Source organism: Bos taurus, chromosome 3 (genome assembly GCF_002263795.3).
Source record: "Bos taurus isolate L1 Dominette 01449 registration number 42190680 breed Hereford chromosome 3, ARS-UCD2.0, whole genome shotgun sequence".
Classification (NCBI taxonomy): domain Eukaryota; kingdom Metazoa; phylum Chordata; class Mammalia; order Artiodactyla; family Bovidae; genus Bos; species Bos taurus.
This window is the reverse complement of record NC_037330.1, coordinates 3,042,442-3,063,823: the sequence shown is the minus strand read 5'-3', so window position 1 is coordinate 3,063,823 and position 21,382 is coordinate 3,042,442. Positions and strand designations below refer to the sequence as shown.

The 21,382-nt window shown below is 43.9% G+C and overlaps 1 protein-coding gene and 2 long non-coding RNA genes across 9 annotated transcripts in view; 2 read left to right on the top strand and 1 right to left on the bottom strand.

Moving 5' to 3' along the window:
- LOC101907566 (uncharacterized) overlaps positions 1–4,789 on the bottom strand; it is a 45,108-nt gene extending 40,319 nt beyond the window's left edge. For 4 of the 5 annotated variants that reach the window (XR_009493817.1, XR_009493818.1, XR_003033909.2 and 1 more), the window contains exons 1-3: positions 4,637–4,789; positions 3,530–3,624; positions 2,159–2,272 (exon numbers count right to left, since the gene is read on the bottom strand). This is a non-coding gene — a long non-coding RNA (uncharacterized lncRNA). Of the gene's footprint in view, positions 1–2,158; positions 2,273–2,617; positions 2,789–3,529; positions 3,625–4,636 lie in introns of all 5 variants that reach the window. The other variant, XR_009493816.1, reaches the window with a different exon arrangement.
- The window catches only part of UCK2 (uridine-cytidine kinase 2), a 125,432-nt gene that overhangs the window by 42,504 nt on the left and 61,546 nt on the right, over positions 1–21,382 (top strand). The window contains exon 1 of one of the 3 annotated variants that reach the window (NM_001192812.2): positions 5,090–5,194. The exons of 1 other annotated variant lie outside the window; for it this stretch is intronic. In NM_001192812.2, the coding sequence (NP_001179741.1) occupies positions 5,096–5,194 (99 nt within the window). In that variant the 5' untranslated portion in view covers positions 5,090–5,095. One more of the 3 variants, XM_059884832.1, reaches the window with a different exon arrangement.
- Positions 7,229–15,938, top strand: LOC132344812 (uncharacterized). The gene is made up of 2 exons (XR_009493819.1): positions 7,229–13,468; positions 14,707–15,938. It is a non-coding gene; the product is annotated as an uncharacterized lncRNA (long non-coding RNA).

The window sequence follows — 21,382 nt, the reverse complement described above, 5'->3', positions numbered from 1 at the left end:
AAAAGTGGGATGGGCAAGGTGGTCTGGTGATGGGCAAAGAAGCACAGGGTCAGATACAGGTCTGGGATAAGAACTGGGAACAGAATAAAGGTAAATGGCTTAGAACACAGTGTGAACAAAACAAGGATGCTGCAAGCTTGCTGGGCAAGACAACTGAACTGACTTTATTTTCATAGAATCACACTAACAAATCATGTTATAAGGTAGGGAGAGAAAATAAATCGCTATAGGACTAAAATTTGTATGTTAACTTTTTCAAAGTCTGGGAAGAGTTCTAGGGACATGTGGGATTTCTGAAGTTGGGCCAACTAAAGTTTAAGGGCCCTTGTATGACTATTATCTTTCTGAGGAAGGGGAAGGGCATATGTGCAAAAATCAGTATACTGAATATAAAAAAATTAATGACTTGCATCTGGGCACTGTTTTTTAGGTTACAAAATCCCCTAACATTGTCTTTTTAGTTCTGTCTTTTTTTCCCCTGTGCCTTTGTTATTTCTGTTACCAATTCTGCAAAACTTCTTTCCCCTCCTAGACTGCAGGTTGAGACCTATTTTTTGAAATTGCTCTACTGAGATACAACTTACATACCATATAATTCACCATCTTATATGATTAAAAGGTTCTTATGCAAAAGTTGCACAACCACCAGACAATTTCAGAACATTCCCTTTACTCTAAAAAGAGATCCCAGACCCATTAGCCGCCACTCTCCATTTATCCCCAACTTCTCCAACTGCAGGCAAGCACTACATGTAGAGTTACTTATTTTGGACATTATCTTTTTCATTTTAGTTTAAAGTGTCCACAGGGATTAGAAGTCCTTACCTTTGTAACGCCTAATCTCTAATGGTGTGACTCTTGCAATAGTTAGAGACTTGTGACAGAAATAGGAGGGAAAGAGAAATGATACTTAACAACCATTATATGTATACTGATAATATTTTTATTATTTTTTACAACCATCCTATGAGCCAGGTACCATTTAACAGTTAAAGAAACTGAGGTGTGTAGAAGGTAACTTGCTAAAGGTTATAAAATGAGTAAGTAACAAAGCAAGGATGTAAACTGCGCTTTTCTAACTAGAGCTCACACTGTCTTCTTTCCACTAAATCAGGAGTGCTCAGACTTTGGTAAGCACTTGAATTATGTGTACAGTTTAAGAAAGACAAATTGCCTGGCCCACGAAGTTTCAGGTTTACTACTTCTGGGGTGGAGACCATGGATTTGCCTTCAGAGGCTGCTGATGCTGCTCTAAGACTGCTATGTCCTGCAGCCTAATAGTATCTATCTGAGAATGTGACTGATTAAGATCACAGATGATAGGATGGTTGGATGGTATCACTGACTTGGTGGCCATGAGTTTGAGCAAGCTCTGGGATTTGGTGATGGACAGGGAAGCCTAGCGTGCTGCGGTCCATGGGGTCGCAAAGAGCTGGACACAACTGAGCGACTGAACTGAACTAAAGATTACAAAGCCAGATATTGGGGAGCTTTCATATCATCTGGTCATCTTAGAACAGTACTTATGACCTGTCAAAGTAATTGCTGATTAATAAAAGACAGGAGGTAAATAGAAAGGCATAATAGGGAACTAACATGCTGCAGAAGACATACTGAAGTGTGAGAACATTTTTTTCTGGTTGGGAAATGTGATAAGCAATTAGAGAACTAGCTATGGTGTGTGAAGCACCTGGTGGTAGCATTTGTCAATTGGAGGCAAAATGTAAGGTTGCTTGTCTAGCTCAGAACTGTAGCTAAGGATATAAGGGAGGCAGAGGACTGTCAGTAGCAAGTTCTTTTCTTCTTCTTTAGCTACAGCTGTAGTTGCACATTCATGCTGATTTCATTCCCAAATGTTAACTAGGCCAGAACTTGATCAGACTGAATCTCTGTACATATAAGAAAATTCTCACAGATACCAAGAAAATGTATTCCCGTGCATCTGTTCTAGCTCTGGATTTTATTGAAAACATTTGATTTTTTTTTTTCTTCTTAGCGGGAGGGGAAGGAGGGCATCTGGAAATCACTTAATCCAGAATCTGCAGTGTAATTGCTGCAGGAGGCTCAAACGTGATTTGAACATCCTAAGCTGTGGGATTTGGTGACCAGGCTCCCGAGAGAGGATGACACAGCACACGGAATAGCACAGACAGCCTACCTTGCTTTATAGAAAGCAAAGATGCAGAAGTCCTTGTTGAGGTCACCAGTGCTGAGAATATTTTTAATAATTTAAATGGACAGGGGAACTTCCTTCTGTGTAGGTGAGCCTGCCCTAGGGACAAACAGAAAAAAAGAAAATAGCAAAGTGAAAACAGGGAGTGCAGAGAGCAGCTGGATTAGGCCTTTATAGATAGCTTTTGTTTTTTTCAGAGCACTTTTATGTATATTAACTCATGTCAAATATTATTATTATTATTAAACAGGGTACAGATAAGTGTAATGAGTTAGCTCAGTTAAGGAGTTAGTTCCACTAGTTAACAGATGCACATACTAGGATTAGAGGTAGACAGTTACTTGGAATGACAGGAAAACAGAACATTCAGAAATAATAGTAACCACATAAATGCAATCTAGGGAAAACCACATTTTCTTCCAAAATGGTGGAAGTGATATTTACTTGTTGGTATTTGGGCTTCCCTGGTAGCTCAGCTGGTAAAAAATCCGTCAGCAATGTGGGAGACCTGGGTTTGATCCCTGGGTTGGGAAGATCCCCTGGAGGAGGGCATGGCAATCCACTCCAGTATTCTTGCCTGGAGAATCCCCATGGACAGAGGAGCCTGACAGGCTCCTGGGGTCCATGGGGTCACAAAGAGTCAGACACAACCGAGCGACTAAGCACAGCACAGCACATTTTCCTACCTCTTTCATATTTGTTCATTCATTCATCCAGTACTCAACAAACATGTATTGTGTGAGTGCCTCCTACCCGCAGTTATTCTGTTCTGTGGGCCTTAAGAATGTAGAAATGAAGTATGGTGTCTCTTTACTCCCTAAGGCTATGTGTCAGAAACTGTTTTAGGTGCTAGGATAGAAAATAAAGACAGACAAACAAAGCAAGAAATGTGTAAACCAGTTTGTAGTAAGTCACTTAAGAAAGGGAAACAAAAGGTACAATGTATAGATGTGATAAAGCAAGTATAATACAATGTTAACAGGAGAATCTAGGTGGTGGCTATATCAGTCTTTACTGTAAAATCTTTCAACTTTAAGTTTGAAAATTTTTATGATTAAAATGTTGTAGAAAAAAGTTATTGGAATGATAAGGAAGATGGGAATTTGGGAAAAGTTCATGGAGAATGTGGCATTGTTTTATTATTCTTCTTTCTCTCAATTACCTAATATCCCCTTAGCTATGAGTCCATCAAGTTCCAAATTTCAGTTGGCCTTTCTTGCCTCTGAAAAGCTCTGCCATAATCCTAAAAGATCGTTATCTTTTCACTAAGGGAAGAACTTGTAGGAGAAGAAGCAGATTTACAAATCAGCCAAAACCCACCCACCCCTCAGCAATCTGATAAGGCTTCTCACTAACCTCTCTCAAATGCCTGCCTCTGGGTTCCAGGAAGCTGCTCTCCCCAGGTTAGTTTCTTGTCTGAGCTTCTGTGGAGTTTGGTTGGGGATGGTAACCTGAAATATTTTAAAAGTGAAAAGAGTATGTTTTTTTCTAATACTCTTAATTTTCTTTAGTAATTTTTTCAAAGTAATTCTGAATTTAAGATAATTTACTAAGTTTTGAAAGAGAATGCAATAGACTTGAGTTCTTCTTTAGATGGTAGGGCCTGGAGCTCACTGATGCCAGTCCTGGGTTCAAGGGAGCAGAGGTTGGAACTGGCTAGTGTAGTCCTCTCTCTCTTTCCTGTGCTTCAGCAAAGGCTCCTTCTCCAGTTTCAGCCCTTTTGGGGCCTTTTCTCACAGCACCTTTATAGAAAGGCTTGCACCTGTGTCAGGCCCTCTGTTAAACACTTTAAATATAAAAGTTCATTTTAATACAATAATCCTAGCATGTAATTGCCATTATTCCCATTTAACAGATGAGAACATTGAGCAAGGGAGATTGAGTGACTTGCTCAGGGAACTGCAGCTAATACAGAAATCTGGTTCCAGAGGTCGCCCCACTCTTGGTCACCAGCAGCTACTGTCTTTTGTAACCAAGTACCTAATTGCCCACCTAAACCGGTTCACTTAAAGGTACTAATAAATCGACATGCATTGTTTTAACGCTTCCACAGCCCTAACTCCACAGGAACCTCCGTGTTTGGGATTTCAAACTATGGTTAGAAAGGGCATTGATGTCGGGAGGGAGGGCGTTCCTCAGAGCCCCCTCAAATTATCTTTCTTTCGGAAGAAGGGCTACAGAAAGTCGCCTGTTAAGTTAGAGGATGGTGTTTGGAGATTCCCAAAAGAGGAAATATTTAAAGCCAGAGGCTGAAATATTATTTTGGCAAACGGGAGGGGGAAAGAATTTAATTTTCGGAACACAAGTTTTTAGTCTGGACAATGGATAAATGACATTAACCCTTTGTTTCATCTTACTCTTTCAAGCTTGTTCTGATTTTGCTTCTCAAACCTAAGGCATCCTCTCTATTATTTGATCTGCCCTTTTAGCTTTTTATCCCTTTTGAAATAGGTGGGGGCATACCCAATTAAAACACGCAGAAGGCTCCTTTCTTCTCCTTTGGTCCTCGGCAGGCCGTCTTCGCTGATAGGGTTAACCGGGTGGGTAGGAAGGAGGGTCGGGCTCACACCTTTCCTAGAGACCTCGGGCGGTGGCAGCGGGGCCCGGGAGGGGCGGAGGCGGGGGCCAGACGCCTCGCCGCCGCCGCCTCGGCGAATAGCAGTGCGCTGCCCGCCCGGATTGGAGCAGCAGCATCACGCTGACCTCTGCCTGGGATGTAAACCGGGACGGCCGCAGCGGGCAGAGGAAGGCTCTGCGCTCCTTAGGGAAAGGCAGCACCGGGCTCCGAGCTGGGAGCGGCGGCAGCCTTGGCCTGGGCAGCGCCCAGTGGCGGCTGCGGGAAGCAGAGGGAGCCCGGAGCGGGCGCGGGCGGGGAGCGTGCGTCGGTTCGCACAGGCAGCGGGAGGAGGGGCCGCGCGAGCCATGGCCGGGGACAGCGAGCAGACCCTGCAGAACCACCAGCAGCCCAACGGCGGCGAGCCCTTCCTGATCGGCGTCAGCGGGGGCACGGCCAGCGGCAAGGTACAGCGGGGCCCCGGGGCCGCGCTCTCTCCCCCTCCTTTCAGGTCCCCTCCCGGGTCCCGGCCCCTCGGCGGCGCATGTGGCCGGCGGCCGCGGGCCGTGTCAGTTGCTGCAGCCACCGCGTGGCCCGCGCGCCTCCGCTCCTGGCAGCGCTCCAGTGCCGAGACCTCCCTGCGCGGACTACGGGCGCCGCTGCGGGGAACGGGCGGGTGGGGACTCGGGCCACCCGAGGTTCCAGAGGTACCCCGGCTACCGATCGCAGGGCTGGCACGCTCCCCGGGCGGCAGTGACTCGTGGCCGGGGTCCTGTGGGGGAGGGGCAGAGAAAACGGATGCTTATTGTTTTGCAAGTCCGACGTGGGGGAGAGGGCTTTAAGCAGGGTCCTCTACGAACCCCCGGTACACCCGTCTTCCCCTGTCCTGGCGTTGATGCGCTCGCCCAGCGGCGCAGCCCCGGTGCCAAGGGCGGAGCGAGCCGCGTAGCCCTATCCGGACGGCTGCGAGAAAGCACGAGGCAGCGTCCAGGGGAAGAAGAGGAGCCCCGCTTGGACTGGATGCCGGGGCCGGGGATTGCAGGGGTTTCCGGGAAAAATCCTGAGAGCCAAATAAGCAAGGTGACATCAGTGTAATGATCATACCAAGGGCTTTTCTCTTTCTCTCCCTCTCTGGTTTTAAGAGGAAACGCGGTCATCTTCAATGAGAAAGTTGTACTGGCCCCGGGCTCTTAGATGTCTGGGGCCGTAGGCGTCTTGGATCCGCGGAAAGTGGTCATCCTCTGGGTGTCTGACCCTTCTAGCAGCCTGCTTTATTGTTTTATCAGCAAAGCTAGGGATATGCTTTTCGTAGCTTTACCCCCGGCTTTTTCTGCAGGTGGAGAAGGGTGGAGTCCTCACAGATGTTTCTTTCTTTGCTCCCCTTCCTTTAAGGTGGCTACTTGTTTCTCCTACTGTTTAACAATCTCCAAGTTGATTCGGCGCACGGACTCAAGGGGAGCCTGCGAGACATGGGTGCTGCGCGCTGGGTCTGGCTAGGCGAGATGATGCCTCCTAGGGTTGGGGAGAGCGGAGCAGGAAGGCTGGTTGGCGCCATGAGAGGAGAGCCACGAGGTTTTCGCTCCGGATCTGACTCTGCCGGAGCCCCTCCTCCATTTTGGTTTTACACGTTTCCCTCCAGGTCTGAACTAGTTCGGCGCGTGTGGCCCAGACGCGGCAGCTGGCGCTGTGGAACTTCTTTATTGATTAGTTAATCTCACCCATAGCTCCCAGGGTTAGGAAATCTGCCTGCTTTAGGGCCCAGAAGTTTGTTGAATTTGCCCCTGGTTGAATGCCTTTTTTAATTTTGAAATTTGTTCCATGTTACGCCAAAGCCAAACCAGGATGCCAGTTCTTTTAGGAAGTTTACCTGTTACATTAGAACCAGCACTCCATCCCCCACCACCCGAGCATATTCGTGTTGCGCGGCTTCTTTTTTGTGGTTGATGGCTGTATTCCCAGCGCTTTTAGCACAATACCTGGCGTGTGTATGTGTGTATGTGTGTGTTAGTCGCTCAGTCGTGTCCGACTCTTTGCGACTCCATGGATTGGAGCCCGCCAGGCTCCTCTGTCCATGGAACTCTCCAGGCAAGAATACTGGAGTGGGTTGGCATTCCCTTCTCCAGGGATTTTCCCAACCCAGGGATCGAACCTGGGTGTCCTGCATTGAAAGCCGATTCTTTACCGTCTGAGCCACCAGGGAAGCCGACGTGGGGTGTCAGTTAAGTTCAGTACAGTCGCTCAGTCGTGTCCGACTCTTTGCGACCCCATGAATCGCAGCACGCCAGGGCTCCCTGTCCATCACCAACTGCCAGAGTTCATTCAGACTCAAGTTCATCGAGTCTGTGATGCCATCCAGCCATCTCATCCTCTGTCGTCCCCTTCTCCTCCTGCTCCCAATCCCTCCCAGCATCAGTCTTTTCCAATGAGTCAACTCTTGGCATGAGGTGGCGAAAGTACTGGAGTATAGTTGGGAGACGTGGGGTATATAGCTGGACTCAAATATTGACCTGAGATCCAGCCCTCCTAGGGATAGGGAGACAAACTGACATATGAGTATAGCATTTAGAAACAAAATGACCTTAGTAATCAACTAAATAATTTAGTTACTACAGAGGTAGAAATTGAAATCTGAAAGGTGAAATAACTTCCTTCTTATTTTTGTGTCCTGAATGATCACCTGTTCTCAGTTGATATCAGTATACAGGTAAGTGTTATTTTGGTAAGGTGTCAGGTACAAACTAGTAAAGAGCTCTTAAGGGAGCTCTCTTTTGTCCCTGTTTCTAATCAAGGAAGAAGATACTCCCCAAAAAGGGTCTGTTTTCACACAGTTTTAAATCTTCGGCTGTGTCAAGTGGCATGTGGGATTTTAGTTCTCTCAGTAGAGATCAAGCATGCAGTCCCTGCATTGGCAGTATGTGGAGTCTTAACCACTGGACTGCCAGGAAATCCCTCATGCAATTTTTAAAGCATGTTGTACCTTTTGGGCAATCACAAATAGTTTGTCATTGTTTAGAGTTATTTTATAATTTTTTTATTACTAAAAAAGTCCCAAGGAGCATTGGATTTTAAAAATTTTGTGTTGTAGTCAGTTTGTGGCAATTATTGTCATGATTCTATGTTCCAGTCCTTAGCATCTCTCTTCCAAGGAGTTTGAGTTTTTGTTTTTGCTGGGGGGTGGGGGGGTTTGTTTTTGTTTAAAGGATGGTCCCCATCAACAGATTGGACCTCGTTTGGGGGTCTCAAGCCTGAACATTTTAGTACAGGGGGCTCTGGAAGCAAGGTTGATACTCTACTTCCTGGGTATTTGCTCTGGGCTTGTTAAAGGAATTTGGGAGAAGGCAAAGGGTCCAACCTAGATAGCATATTGAAAAGCAGAGACATTACTTTGCCAATAAAGGTCGTCTAGTCAAGGCTATGGTTTTTCCGGTGGTCATGTGTGGATGCGAGAGTTGGACTGTGAAGAAAGCTGATCGCCGAAGAATCGATGCTTTTGAACTATGGTGTTGGAGAAGACTCTTGAGAGTCCCTTGGATTGCAAGGAGATCCAACCAGTCCATCCTAAAGGAGATCAGTCCTGGGTGTTCATTGGAAGGACTGATGCTGAAGCTGAAACTCCAGTACTTTGGCCACCTGATGCAAAGAGCTGACTCATTGGAAAAGACCCTGATGCTGGGAGGGATTGGGGGCAGGAGGAGAAGGGGACGACAGAGAATGAGATGGCTGGATGGCATTACCAACTCAATGGACGTGAGTTTGAGTGAACTCTGGAAGATGGTGATGGACAGGGAGGCCTGTGGTAATGTGATTCATGGGGTTGCAAAGAGTCGGACACGACTGAGTGACTGAACTGAACTGAAAGGGTCCAAGGGCATCAACAGAAAATGACAGTTTTAGAGCTAGAAGAAACCTCAGAGGTCCTGGAGTCCAGCACTTCATCTCATCACTGATGGATGAGGGAAGTAATGAATTCAGATCATATATTTAGTGGTGGAGCCAGAACTAGATAGGTACTGCTCTGTCCTAGCCATTGTTCTTGTTTAAGAAGACTTGACTAAGGCATGCCTGCAGAACACAAGTTTACACCTTCAACCTGGAAAGGGGCTACTTGGAAACAGCTATAGAATGGTTTCAGAGGTGCTTGACCCAAAAGGAAATGGAAATGCACATTGGCTGCATAGTGTAGATCTTCACTGCTCTCTCTCCTGCTTTATGCTGCTGCTGCTGCTGCTAAGTCGAGTCAGTCGTGTCCGACTCTGTGCAACCCCATAGACGGCAGCCCACCAGGCTCCCCCATCCCTGGGATTCTCCAGGCAAGATCACTGGAGTGGGTTGCCATTTCCTTCTCCAATGCATAAAAGTGAAAAGTGAAAGTGAAGTCGCTCAGTCGTGTCCGACTCTTCGAGACCCCATGGACTGTAGCCTTTCAGGCTCCTCCGTCCATGGGATTTTCCAGGCAAGAGTACTGGAGTGGGGTGCCATTGCCTTCTCCGCCCCTGCTTGATAAGAGAAAACAACTCCCTGTTTAGCTTCTCTGGAGAGCTCTAATTTGTCTAAGTGTTGTGGCTGCCCTGAGTTGCAAGTATTTTATCTTAGCCTAAATTATTTTGGTTGTGGAAGGCAAAAATAGTGATTGCTGCTCCATATTATCACATTTTAAAAGTTTGTTTTACAAATGAAGATGAGTTAGAACACTAGAGTAAGCTTTACTGGGCTGACATGACAAATCACTGCTAAAAACTCATCTAAAATTGTGGTGGGTTGAGAAAATAATCTAAATGTTTGTTAAAGACCAGATTCTTACATTTCCTCTTAAAGGACAGGTCTAGAGAGCAATAAGTAACCGTGGTTGGCGGGGAAAATGATAGTTTAAATTTCTTTACCTGCATATATACCCTTGACTTTAGCTGCCATTCCCTGTTCTCTTCATTTTTGCTGTTTACTGCCCTGTGGCTTCTTCCTCGGCCGTTTAAATAGTTTCTTTTTCTGCACTATCCTCAGAGAGGTCTTCTTTAGCTTAGCTCTGACTGCGTCACTCTTCTGGGAAACCTTGGATGCGTCTCCATCACCCAGACTACAAGTCCGGTATTTCAGCACATTGCACAGTTCCCTGCCCCCAAGATGTGGCCCCAGTCTTTATTTTTCTACTCTTGTCCTGCTTCCCCACACCCAAATATACACCACACATCTGTGGAACTGCTTTCAGTTATACTTTTTAAAAAAATTCATTATTTATCAGAGGATAATTGCTTTACAGAACTTTGCTGTTTTCTGTCAAAGCTCAACATGAATCAGCCATAGGTATACATATATCCTCACCCTTTTGAACCTCCCTTGCTTTCAGTTCTACTTTTGCTCCTGGTCTTTTCCCTGGAATGGCCTATAATCCTTTTAAGGCTTCATTTAGGTTAACACTTTCCCCAGGGAACCTTGTTATCCATATCCTTAATCAGAATTATTTTTTATCTCTAATGCTTCTGTAGTTTCACCACATTTTGCCATTGTTGTTTAGTTGCTAAGTTGTGCATGACTCTCTGAGACCCTGTGGACTATAGGCTCCTCTGTCCCTGGAATTCTCCAGGCAAGAATACTGGAGTGGGTTGCCATTCCCTTTTCCAGGGAATCTTCCTGACCCGGGGATCGAACTCTTGTCTTTTAGGCCTACTGCATTGGCAGGCGGCTTCTTTACCACTAGCACCAGTTGGGAAGCCCAAGAATACTGGAGAGGGTTGCCATTTCTTTCTCCACAAGATCTTCCAAAGCCAGGGATCTAACCCATATCTCCGGCATTAGCAGGCAGATTGTTTACCATTGAGCCACCAGGGAAGCCCCCAATTGCTGGAGTTATTTGTTGACTGCTTCCCTCACTATAATAAAAGTTCTGTAAGAGCAACTCATTTATTTTTGCTTTAATGCCTGTTGCAGTGTTTTATACAGCATTGTCATTCAGCATTTGTTGGACTGAGGCAAACCATAATTTATAATTAGCCTTTTATTCTTTTCATTCATGACTATTTGAAATAGGCTTTTGAGGCCACATTTGAAACCATATTTAATTGTCCTATTTGTGTTGCAATGACTAGACAATATAAAGCCCACCTGAACTTGAGTTAGGACTCATTGGTATTGCTTATTGAGAGTCTAGTATTTGTTTAATGTGTGCTAAATGGATATTTGCTGAATGTCATTGTGTAGAATACTGTATCAAGTGCTTGGACTTGAGAGGAACTCAGGAAATAAGAAAATATGAGAGAAAGTCTCTGTCAGGATAGTTTAAAACTGCTTAAACAGCTTTTACCAGCCAGCCAATTTAGCATTAAAGCATTTGATTGTCTCTTCCCTTTGAAGTGGGGCAGGTATCTTCCCCATTGATGGGTAACAATGGGAGAGGTCATGTAGCTAGTCAGTGACAGAAGCCAGATAGGAATCCAGGTTTTTCCTTTACTAAACCTATTCCTGTTTTGGACTTTCTTTGCCAGCAGAGACTAGCCCTCAGTGGTATTTTAAGGCAGGTCAGTTGGACAGTGTATGAATAATACAGCCCAAGAGAGGACATTGCAGTCCCTTCAGAGGTGGGAGCTGTCAGCTTGGCTTGACCATGAGTCAGCATCTGCTTTTGGAGCGCCCTGGAATGCTCCCTGGACCTGGGTTCTTAGAACTTCAGCAGCCATCCCCATCCAACCAGATCATTTATTCCATACCGCCCCTCCATCAGGTGCTTCTAGAATCATGGGATTGAAGTCCTGCTGTGAGAAATAGAGCTGACATTGTCTGCTTTGTACTACCCCAAGCTGCTGCCGGAGAGGTCTGGCATGATCTGGCCCTGCTGCTCTCCTGCCACTGTTCTCTTTGTTCTTGATTCTGGCCAGACTCCTGGCTTGGTCCATCGGGCTCCCTACCACCTTGACACCCGGGGCTCTTCACATTTGCTGTTTGCTCTGACTGAAATTCTCCTCTTGTTCATTGCACTAGTGCGTCTAGCACATGCCTATTAGAATGAAGCCCAGACAACAGGGCATGCTGCTTGCTGTTGTTTCCTTTACTTCCTGTTGGAAAGTCTCTGAAGTGTGTTCCTGATGCATGCTGTCTGGTCACCTAGCTCCAGCTCACCATACCTAGAGCATTTGCTTAGGTCTTCTGCCTGATACTATTTAAAAAAAAAATTTTAAGTACCCACCAATAGTGTAGGAGGGTTTCCCTTTCCCCATGCCCTCCCCAGCACTTGTAATTTGTAGACTTTTTTATGGTGGCCATTTTGATTTACATTTCTCTGATAATTAGCAATGTTGAACATGTTTTCACGTACCTGTTGGCTGTTTCTGTATCTTTGGAGAAATGTCTGTTTAGGTTTTCTGCCCATTTTTTTTTTTTTTTTGTCTCAAACATTTTTGTAATACTTTATCTTTTTCTTCCTCCCATTTTTTGATTGTGTCTTTTCATTGATACTATTTCTTTGTTGAGTCTTATTCTCATGAGATGTTGTGATGGAGACAGGTTGTAGAGATGGTGCTGTTGGATTTGCTTAAGATCCCTAAGATTTTTTAGACGTGTGTCTCAATTTTTTAAAGTTCGAGGGTATAATCTGTGTGTGTGTATGTATATATGTATGTGCTTTCTTGTCCAGCAAACTTTTTATCAATAAGCTGATTTATCATTAAAGCATTTGATTATGTTATGAAGTACATCTACCTGTATATGTAAATCATGTCAGTATAATTAATAGAATTCAAAACAAAAATAGGGATTATGGAATGATAAGAAAGATGAGATGTACACTTAAAAATGTGGCTTCTTTAACAGTATAAAGCCTTTTGGTTCTTACTGAATGTTTGATTTTTAAAAACCTTACTTAAATGTGATGATTCATGATTTTGGTGATATTACTCTTAGTGATTATATAAGGCTGAAGGTTTGGTTCTGTTAATAAGTCTCTCAAATCTTGATTTAATGACTGTATTTGAAAAAGTTATTGCCCAAAATGATCCAGGTACAAGAAACTCATCATTTGTAGTATTTATCTAATCATGAGAGTCCCATCCGCCAATTATAGCTAGGAAATTTTCATCTTCTTTGTTGTCCATCAGCTGTTTTTGCAAACCAAGGTGCTCCATTTATTTATTTTTTTTCAACTAGTGGATTCAAAACCCACTGAAAACCCTCATTTGGAAGTAGTTAAAGGTTTTACAAGTTTCTATTTATGAGTTTTATAGTTGCACAAAGTATTATTTTTAATATTTAATTTGCTAATTTGATTTTAATACATGTATTCATTTTCTTTCGACAGCAAATCAAAAACTTCTTTTGAAAGTGAAATATTTCCAAATACCCTGAAAAGTTTACATGAAGATAATAAAGAAAAGACAGACTTTCTTTTTTTTTTAATATTTATTTTTATTTATTTATTTGGCTGCACAGGGTCTTAGTTGTGGCATGTGGGATCTAGTTCCCCAACCAGGAATCAAACCTAGGGCCCCAGCATTGAGAGATCAGAGTCTTAGCCACTGCACCACCAGGGGAGTCCCAAAAGACAGACTTTCTAAAAGACAAAGTAAGAGGTATAAAAATCGTCAGGTGTTAACAGAACAGACTCATCAGCATTCAGTAAAGTCTAACAGGAGAGTTGACTCAGAAGGCAAAGCATTTACAGTCACAGAAGTACCATCAGCGCACTATTTAACTGGAGAACTACGAAGAATCGTATAAAACTGGACTTTCAGGCCTCGTGTAAGCAGAACTCTGATTAGGTATGATTTTTCTATTTTTTCTTTCGTCCATGCTGTGTGGCCTGTGGGATCTTAGCTCCCCTGCCAGGGAGTGAACACAGGCCCCCTACAGTGGAAGCACAGAGTCCTCACAGGGACGTCCTGGGGACATTGGTTCTAAAACCATGTATGCTTTGAGAGTTTTGAATAATGATGGGAGAGGATGATAATACTAAAAAAGATCAATTTGCATTGGCACCTGGCTATTAAAAATGATCTTTTCAGAGCATAGGGTTCCTTTTAAAAGAAAAAAAGAAAAATTTTAAAAAATTTATTTATTTGGCTGCCTTGGGTCTTAGTTGCAGCATGCAAGATCTTCCTTGCAGTGCATGGGGGTGCACGAACTGAGGTGTTCAGAGAGAGAGAGTGAAGTCGCTCAGTCGTGTCGGACTCTTTGTAACCCTATGGACTGTAGCCCACCAGGCTACTCTGTCCATGGGATTTTCCAGGCAGGAATGCTGGAGTGGGTTGCCATTTCCTTCTCCAGGAGATCTTTCTGGCCCAGGGATCGAAGTTGGGTCTCCCACACTGCAGGCAGACTCTACCATCTGAGCCACTAGGAGTTGTTCAGAGGCGAATGGAATCTTAGTTTCCTGACTAGAGATCAAGCCTGGATTCTTAGTCACTGCACCACCAGGGAAGTGGTTCTTTTATTAATAAAAGAACCATGCTGCTACTGCTAAGTCGCTTCGGTCGTGTCCGACTCTGGCAGCCCACCAGGCTCCCCCGTCCCTGGGATTCTCCAGGCAAGAACACTGGAGTGGGTTGCCATTTCCTTATTAATAAAAAGCAGCTATTTTCACATGGATACCCTGTGTGAAACTGCAGGAAAAGTGTCAAGAGTATCTCTGAACCACTCATACTTCTGTAGTAACCTTGAGTGCCCTACATAGTAACCTCGAGTGCCCTAGGATGTCCAGCAGTGCGTTTTAGTCCCATCCTGTGTGGTCCCACATTCATTTTGGTTGAGCACTCATTTTCACAATAATGGTGACAGAAGATTCTACCACTTGGCCTTTTGTATGACTTGTGGCACCTTTTTGTAGAGCTTCAGTAAGGTATGACTTTTTGTCTAGTACACACATGGAAGCATAAGAATATTTGTATGCGTCCTTGAAGTTGAGCTGTGCATCTTTATTTGTTTAATCACTTTAATCACTGTAAGTATGCTGTCTGGTCTGATATCTCCGCTCCCTTCCCCTCCTCTTCACTCCCCTCAGCTGAAGAGCTGTTGCATCATATCTCAGCAAACATCCTCTTGTTTGCCTGCCTGTCTTGAAGGAAGTCCAGAGTTCTGCAGGTGTCTCTAGAGTCATCTCTTCAGGGTAAGCCCTGTCTCTGCTCTGTGCACGTTGGCACAGGGAGCTTGTAGGGTACTAGGATGCTAAGAGTGTTGACCCCTGGTTTTGGACTATGGCCTTTAAATGTTTGCATACATTTCTGCTAATTTTGGAGAATTCTTTATCCCCATCACATGGTTTTTCATCACATGAGTAGCAAATCATGTAATTTCTGATATATTGTAAATGTTGATGTTTTAAAATAACAATTATCTCATTCTTTTCAAATGAATCTGCTACTGCTGCTAAGTCACTTCTTGTCCAACTCTGTGTGACCCCATAGACGTCAGCCCACTAGGCTGTCCTGCCCCTGGGATTCTCCAGGCAAGAACACTGGAGTGGGTTGCCATTTCCTTCTCCAATGAATGAAAGTGAAAAGTGAAAGTGAAGTCACTCAGTCATGTCTGACTCTTAGGGACCCCATGGACTGCAGCCTACCAGGCTCCTCCATCCATGGGATTTTCCAGGCAAGAGTACTGGAGTGGGGTGCCATTTCCTTCTCCAAAATGAATCTAGTGGGCTCTAAATACTGTTATACGTTGACCTATTGTCATCCATTTAAAAAATACATGACTAAGCTTTTCATTGAATCACAAATGTTAATTTTTCATTTTTTTCTCCTTGAAATGATATTTCAGTTCCACTTCCTCCACAAAATGTTAATTTATTTTTATACTTGAAAATCTTTTATTGATCATTCTGTCATCCTTCTGCAACAAAAATATGGAGTGATGGGAATGATTTTTTATTTTCTATCCTCATAAGTCTCTTCAGTGTTAATTTCTTTTGGTTTGTGTCAGTATGGTTATTAACATAAATTAATCAGAACAAGTAGGCATATGTTTTGGATAAGTAATTAAACATGAAAGGTAGAATTATGTTGGAAAGTAACTTGAGACAAATGGAGCTCCAACACTGAATTATTTCATGTATTGGGGAATGATTACTACTTAATGCGATAATAAGATTTTTCATTTGCATAGATGTAAAATTTGAGAAACCTTGTTGACAGAAGTAGATAGGATCAGAAGAACTTTTGTTATATCAGGTTCACTTATTATTTTTATTTTTAACTGGAGTGGAGTTGCTTTACACTGTTGTGTCAGTTTAAAGACTGACAGAACAGTCTTTAAACTGACAGTCTTTACAGAAGTTTCTGCTGTAAAACAACATAAATCCCTTGTACGTATACATATATTCCCTTCCTCTTGAGCCTCCTTTCTGCTTCCCCCACAGCGTCCCAGCCTTCTAGGTCTCAACAGAACGCAGAGCTGAGCTCCGCACGCTGTGCAGCAGCTCCCTACTAGCTGTGTATGGCACATGGTGGTGTATACATGTCAGTGCCACTCTCAACTCACCCCACACCCCTGCCCACAAATCCATTCTCCACATCTGTGACTGTATTCCTGCCCTGGCCACTTAGTTTGTAATCTTTTAAATTATATGTTGAAACCTGATGTGACTTTATGAATCAACTAACTCAACACTTAGCTCCCTTTAATTTTGTTGAGAGCAGAAAACTGGAAACCTCTGGATTGTAAAAGGATCTGTTGCCCCCTAATTAGGTCATTCAGTTCACAGTGTTGGTACTAGTACTTCAAGTCACCCCTCGTGGCCACTGATTTAGGAAACTTGGGCTCCAGTCCAGCTTTGCCAGTTACTTCTTAGGTACGTTCGAGGGTCCTGTCAGAACGTAGCATGTCACAATTCTGCAACTTGCCTTGAGTATCCTATAATCGTTTCCCAGACGAGGTACTTCTCGAATCCTCAACTCCGAACCTGCATAAGCATCTGTAATCTTTAGATGGGGTTCTGAAAGACTGATGTCTCTCGCCACTTGCCAGCATCCACCTGAAACTAGATTTTTCCAGGTCAGTAGGTCCTGGGGCAATGTGTATTTTCCACCTGAATTGGATTTTTCCAGTCCATTGCTCAGTTATCGCTTCCAATACTAGTTTTCAGGCCTTAACCTAGTTGCTTTGGCTGTTGCTAGGAGATCATTGTTCCTTTGCTGGTGACATTTGTGCTTCCTCTTCTTGGGCATCTCTTCACTAGGATTGGATGGTAGGCGCATTGCTCAGCTCAGTATCATTGTACATGGTAGATGGCTTAGGTGCCTGTTTAAGAAGGAGGGAAGGAAGGAAGGAAAGTTGCTCAGTCGTGTCCAACTCTTTGTAACCCATGGACTATACAGTCCATGGAATTCTCCAGGCCAGAATACTGGATTGGGTAGCCTTTCCCTTTTCCAGGGGATCTTCCCAACCCAGGGATCAAACCCAGGTCTCCTGCATTGCAGGCGGATTCTTTACCAGCTGAGCCACAAGGGAAGCCCTGTTTAATTAAATATATATATATATAAAATCAACCTTAGTACTTTACTGTCAAGTCTTACTAGCGATACCTCCTAATTTTAATGAAATGCTTATTGATATAAACTAGATCTTAAACTCAAGAAATGCTAAAATGCTAGATCTTTTAAACCACAGTTATTATCTTAGAGGGAGGTAGATGCATTGTCTTTTGGGAAAAACTATCTTTGCTTTAGGCACCTTGCATTCATCTGAATGTAGGCCTTTAGGAGCATAGAGTGGAGTTGGTGAAGTGCTGAGTAGAGCCATAGGATGAGAAAACACTGTAAGTAGCTTTTTGGGTTCTTCTGAATTTAGGGCGGCCTGTAGGCAACATTCTGAAATAGAGAGATTTGACATGAAAGAAACGGCCCATAGCCATATGTGTAATTTTGTGTTATCCCTTTGGGGTTATTAGTGTTCTCTTCATCAACACAGATGATTATATGTATACTTGAGTTTCTGCTGTGAAACAGCCGGGTTGAGATCTGAGATGTTGCCATTTAAAATGGTTTCTTTTTTTGACAAAAGAAGTGCAGATACTTTGTAAACTGAAACAGTTACAGTCTTTATTATTCTAGTAAATTTATGATAGGGACTGATACTAAGAAGTAGTTCTGAGCAGGAACAGAACTGGGAAGCCAGGGCAGAGACCGCTGGGCCACAGGTTGCCTGCCTATCTGTGTGGCTCATGAGTTGGCACCTCTACCAACAGGTGCTTTGAAACCAGCCTGGCATTTGTCAGAGCAGCTGTGACGTGACCGCCCTTTATTTCAGTGGAGGATTTCTGAGGATCTGTCTCTGTTGTCTGGTGTATTGGTTGTCTGTGGACACTATCTCCAGAATTTCTATGAAAGTTGCATTTGGTGAGGAGACTGCTGTTTCAAATGGGCCGAATCTCCTGGGGATCTGTTGATTTTTCTATTGAGGTAAAACACGTTTTTTATTGAGGTATAGTTGATTACAATGTTGTATTTATTTCTGCTGTACAGCAAAATGATTCAGTTATATATACAGATAATATATACAGATATATATGGGCTTCCCTGGTGGCTCTGGTAAAGACTCTGTCTGCCAAGCCAGGAGACTTGGGTTCAATGCCTGAGTCAGGAAGAAAATGGCAATCCACTCCAGTGCTCTTGCCTGGAGAATCCCATGGACAGAGGAGCCTGGTGGGCTACAGCCCATGGGGTCGCAGAGAGTCAGACGTGACTTTGTGACTATATACAGACACGCACACATACATTCTTTTTCATATTCTTTTCCATTATGGTTTATCACAGAATATTGAATATAGTTCCCTGTGCTACACAGTCAGACCTGTTGTTTATCCATTCAGTTATAATAGTTTGCATCCACTAATCTCAAACTCCCAATCCATCCTTACCTTCCCGCCTCTGCCACCACAATTCCGTTATCTGTATCTGTAAGCCTGTTTCTGTTTCGTTGATAATTTGTTTATGTTCTATTTTAGATTCCACATAAAAGTGATATCATGTGATGTTCATCTTTATCTTTCTGGTTTATTTCACTTAGTAGGCTAATGTCTAGGTCCATTCATGTTGTTGCAAGTGGCATTATTCTTTTATGACTGAGTAGTATTCCGCTGTGTGTGTATATTTTATATATATATATACCACACATAGCACATACATCTATTCATCTGTCAGTGGACATTTGGATTGTAAAACATGCCATTTTGACTAGTCACTGGTTTCATTTTCCTCTGCCCGCTCTGTAGAGAAAGTAAGCGTTTGAAAGCATAAGGTTCAGACTCTTGAGTGATACATCATAGTTGAATAAGAGGCAGTGAGTACTCTTCTGGAAGGCGATGCAAGTGGAGCCCTCCTCGTCTGCCTCTGGATGACATAAGCCAGAGGCTGTGCTGGATTGACCATTTGGGTTCTGGAGGGACAAGATCAGGAGACATCATGCTTGAAGTGGAGAAGTTTGTGTTTTGGACATCTGAGAAAGGCTAAATCCCCAACCTGGCACAAGGCTCCTTTTGCAGGTCTTGTTGATGTGATAGAATCAAAGCTTTGTGATGTCTCATTCCAGCAAGGACTGAAGTAGAACTCTTGTAGGTCCAGATAGCTCCATGGCCTTTGGAGTCATGCTTGTGTTAAGACCCCAGGTCTATCACCCTTCATCTGTTTCTTCTGAGCCCCTTTCTACGTCTGTGAAAAGGAAATGCTGTCTAGTTTGGAGAGTTGCTAGAATTCCACGAGAAGGCGCAGAAGTATACCCATGACAGGAGGTTCGCAGCGGCCATCCTTGCCCGCCTGCACTATGGTTCGCACTCTGCGGCAGCTGTGCTGTCGCTGCAGGCTCTTTGGCCGTCACGCTGCCCCTTCCGACAGCACAGCACCATGAACACGGGAGCCTGGTGCTGTCTGGGCTGGCGGCACTGGCAGCAATGGTGTGTGACTTCACTTGCTAACTGTGATGCTGGTTCCTTGAGGCCACGACTAGTCGGATATTGGCCTTTCAGTGTTCTTTTTCTCATCACCAGCTTGCTGGTGGCTTTAGTGATTCTGTTCTGTAGTTGTTAAGGTGAACCTTTACTTTCTTTTCTTTTTTTGGTTTGGCCCAAATTTGTAGGATTTTAGTTCCCCAACCAGGATGGAGCCTGCCACTCGGCAGTGGAAGTGAGGAGTCTTAACCATGGACTGCCAGGGAATTCCTGTGGCGGCCCTTTTCTCTGAAGAAGTGGACTTATTTTATAAAGGGTAGTTAGGGATGGGAGCCGGAGAAGGCAATGGCACCCCACTCCAGTACTCCTGCCTGGAAAATCTCATGAATGGAGGAGCCTGGTGGGCTGCAGTCCATGGGGTCGCTAAGGGTCAGACCCGACTGAGCGACTTCACTTTCACTTTTCACTTTCATGCATTATAGAAGGAAATGCCACCCCCCTCCAGTGTTCTTGCCTGGAGAATCCCAGGGACAGGGGAGCCTGGTGGGCTGCCGTCTATGGGGTCGCACAGAGTCAGACACGAGTGGAGCGACTTAGCTTTACACATATGTAAATACACCACTGCAGCTTTTGAGACTCTTGTCTTCCTCTGAGAGAAAAGCTCATGTTTCCATTCACTGGTTCGTTCTGTAAACATTGATTACCTTTTGACACAGTGCCAGGCATGCAGGTAAATGCTATGCATACGGCAGTAATTAGATAAAGCCCATGGCCTCAGTGGGCTTACATGTCTAGGTCTTACTCACCAGTGCTGACCTAGCGCCCAAACATGTGGCAGGTGTTTAGCAAATGTCTTCTCAACCCAACTAAAGGTACTCCCTGTACTCTTCTCCAGTGGTGGTCACCCTCTTGCAGTCAGCTGTTAGACCTCTGATTTTCTTTTCCCATGTCTTTAAGAGATATAGTTGATTTACAATATTATATTAGTTTCAAGTATACAACATAGCAATTCAAGTTTTTTGTAGATGATACTCTCATTTATAGTTACTATAAAATATTGGCTATAATCCTTGTGCTGTGCAATATATCCTTGTAGCTTATTTATCTTATACATAGTAGTTGGTACCTCTTAATCCTCTATCCCTATCTTGCCCCTCCTCCCTTACCTACCCCCACTGGTAACCGCTGTTTTGTCCTCCATATCTACGAGTCTGTTTGTTTATTGTTGTCGTTATATTCACTCACTTATTTTATTTTTCAGATTCTGCATATAAGTGATAACAGAGGATATATGTCTTTTTCTGTCGGATTTATTTCACTCAGCTTGATACCTCAGTCCATCCAAGACCTGACCTCTAGATTCCAGGGTCCTGGAATGTAGGTTATCCATTCTAGCCTCTTGCACAGAAAGGACTTAGTCTGATTATTGAAGGTGTGACAAGTGCCAAGTAAACAGTACAGTCAGTAAGTATTGTCAGAGGTTCTGAGGAGCTGGAGAGTGTTAATGGCTATGGTAAAGCTGTTCTTGCTAAAGTTGCCAGTAATCCCCTAGTCCCTGCATCCATTAAAGCTGTTGATTCCTTGGTTTACTTTTCTGTAACATTTAACCATGACCATTTCCTCTGGCAGGTTTTTTGACTTCACCTCTCTAGGCAGGCTTGTTTTCTCCGTGTGTCAGTGTTCTTCCTCAGTCACCTCTGAGGGTTTTTTCTGCCTGTGAGTGTGTTATGCATTAGAACCCCCTCTTGGCTCACTGGTTTTCACGCTCTGCATATCTTGTATCCTCCATTTGTTG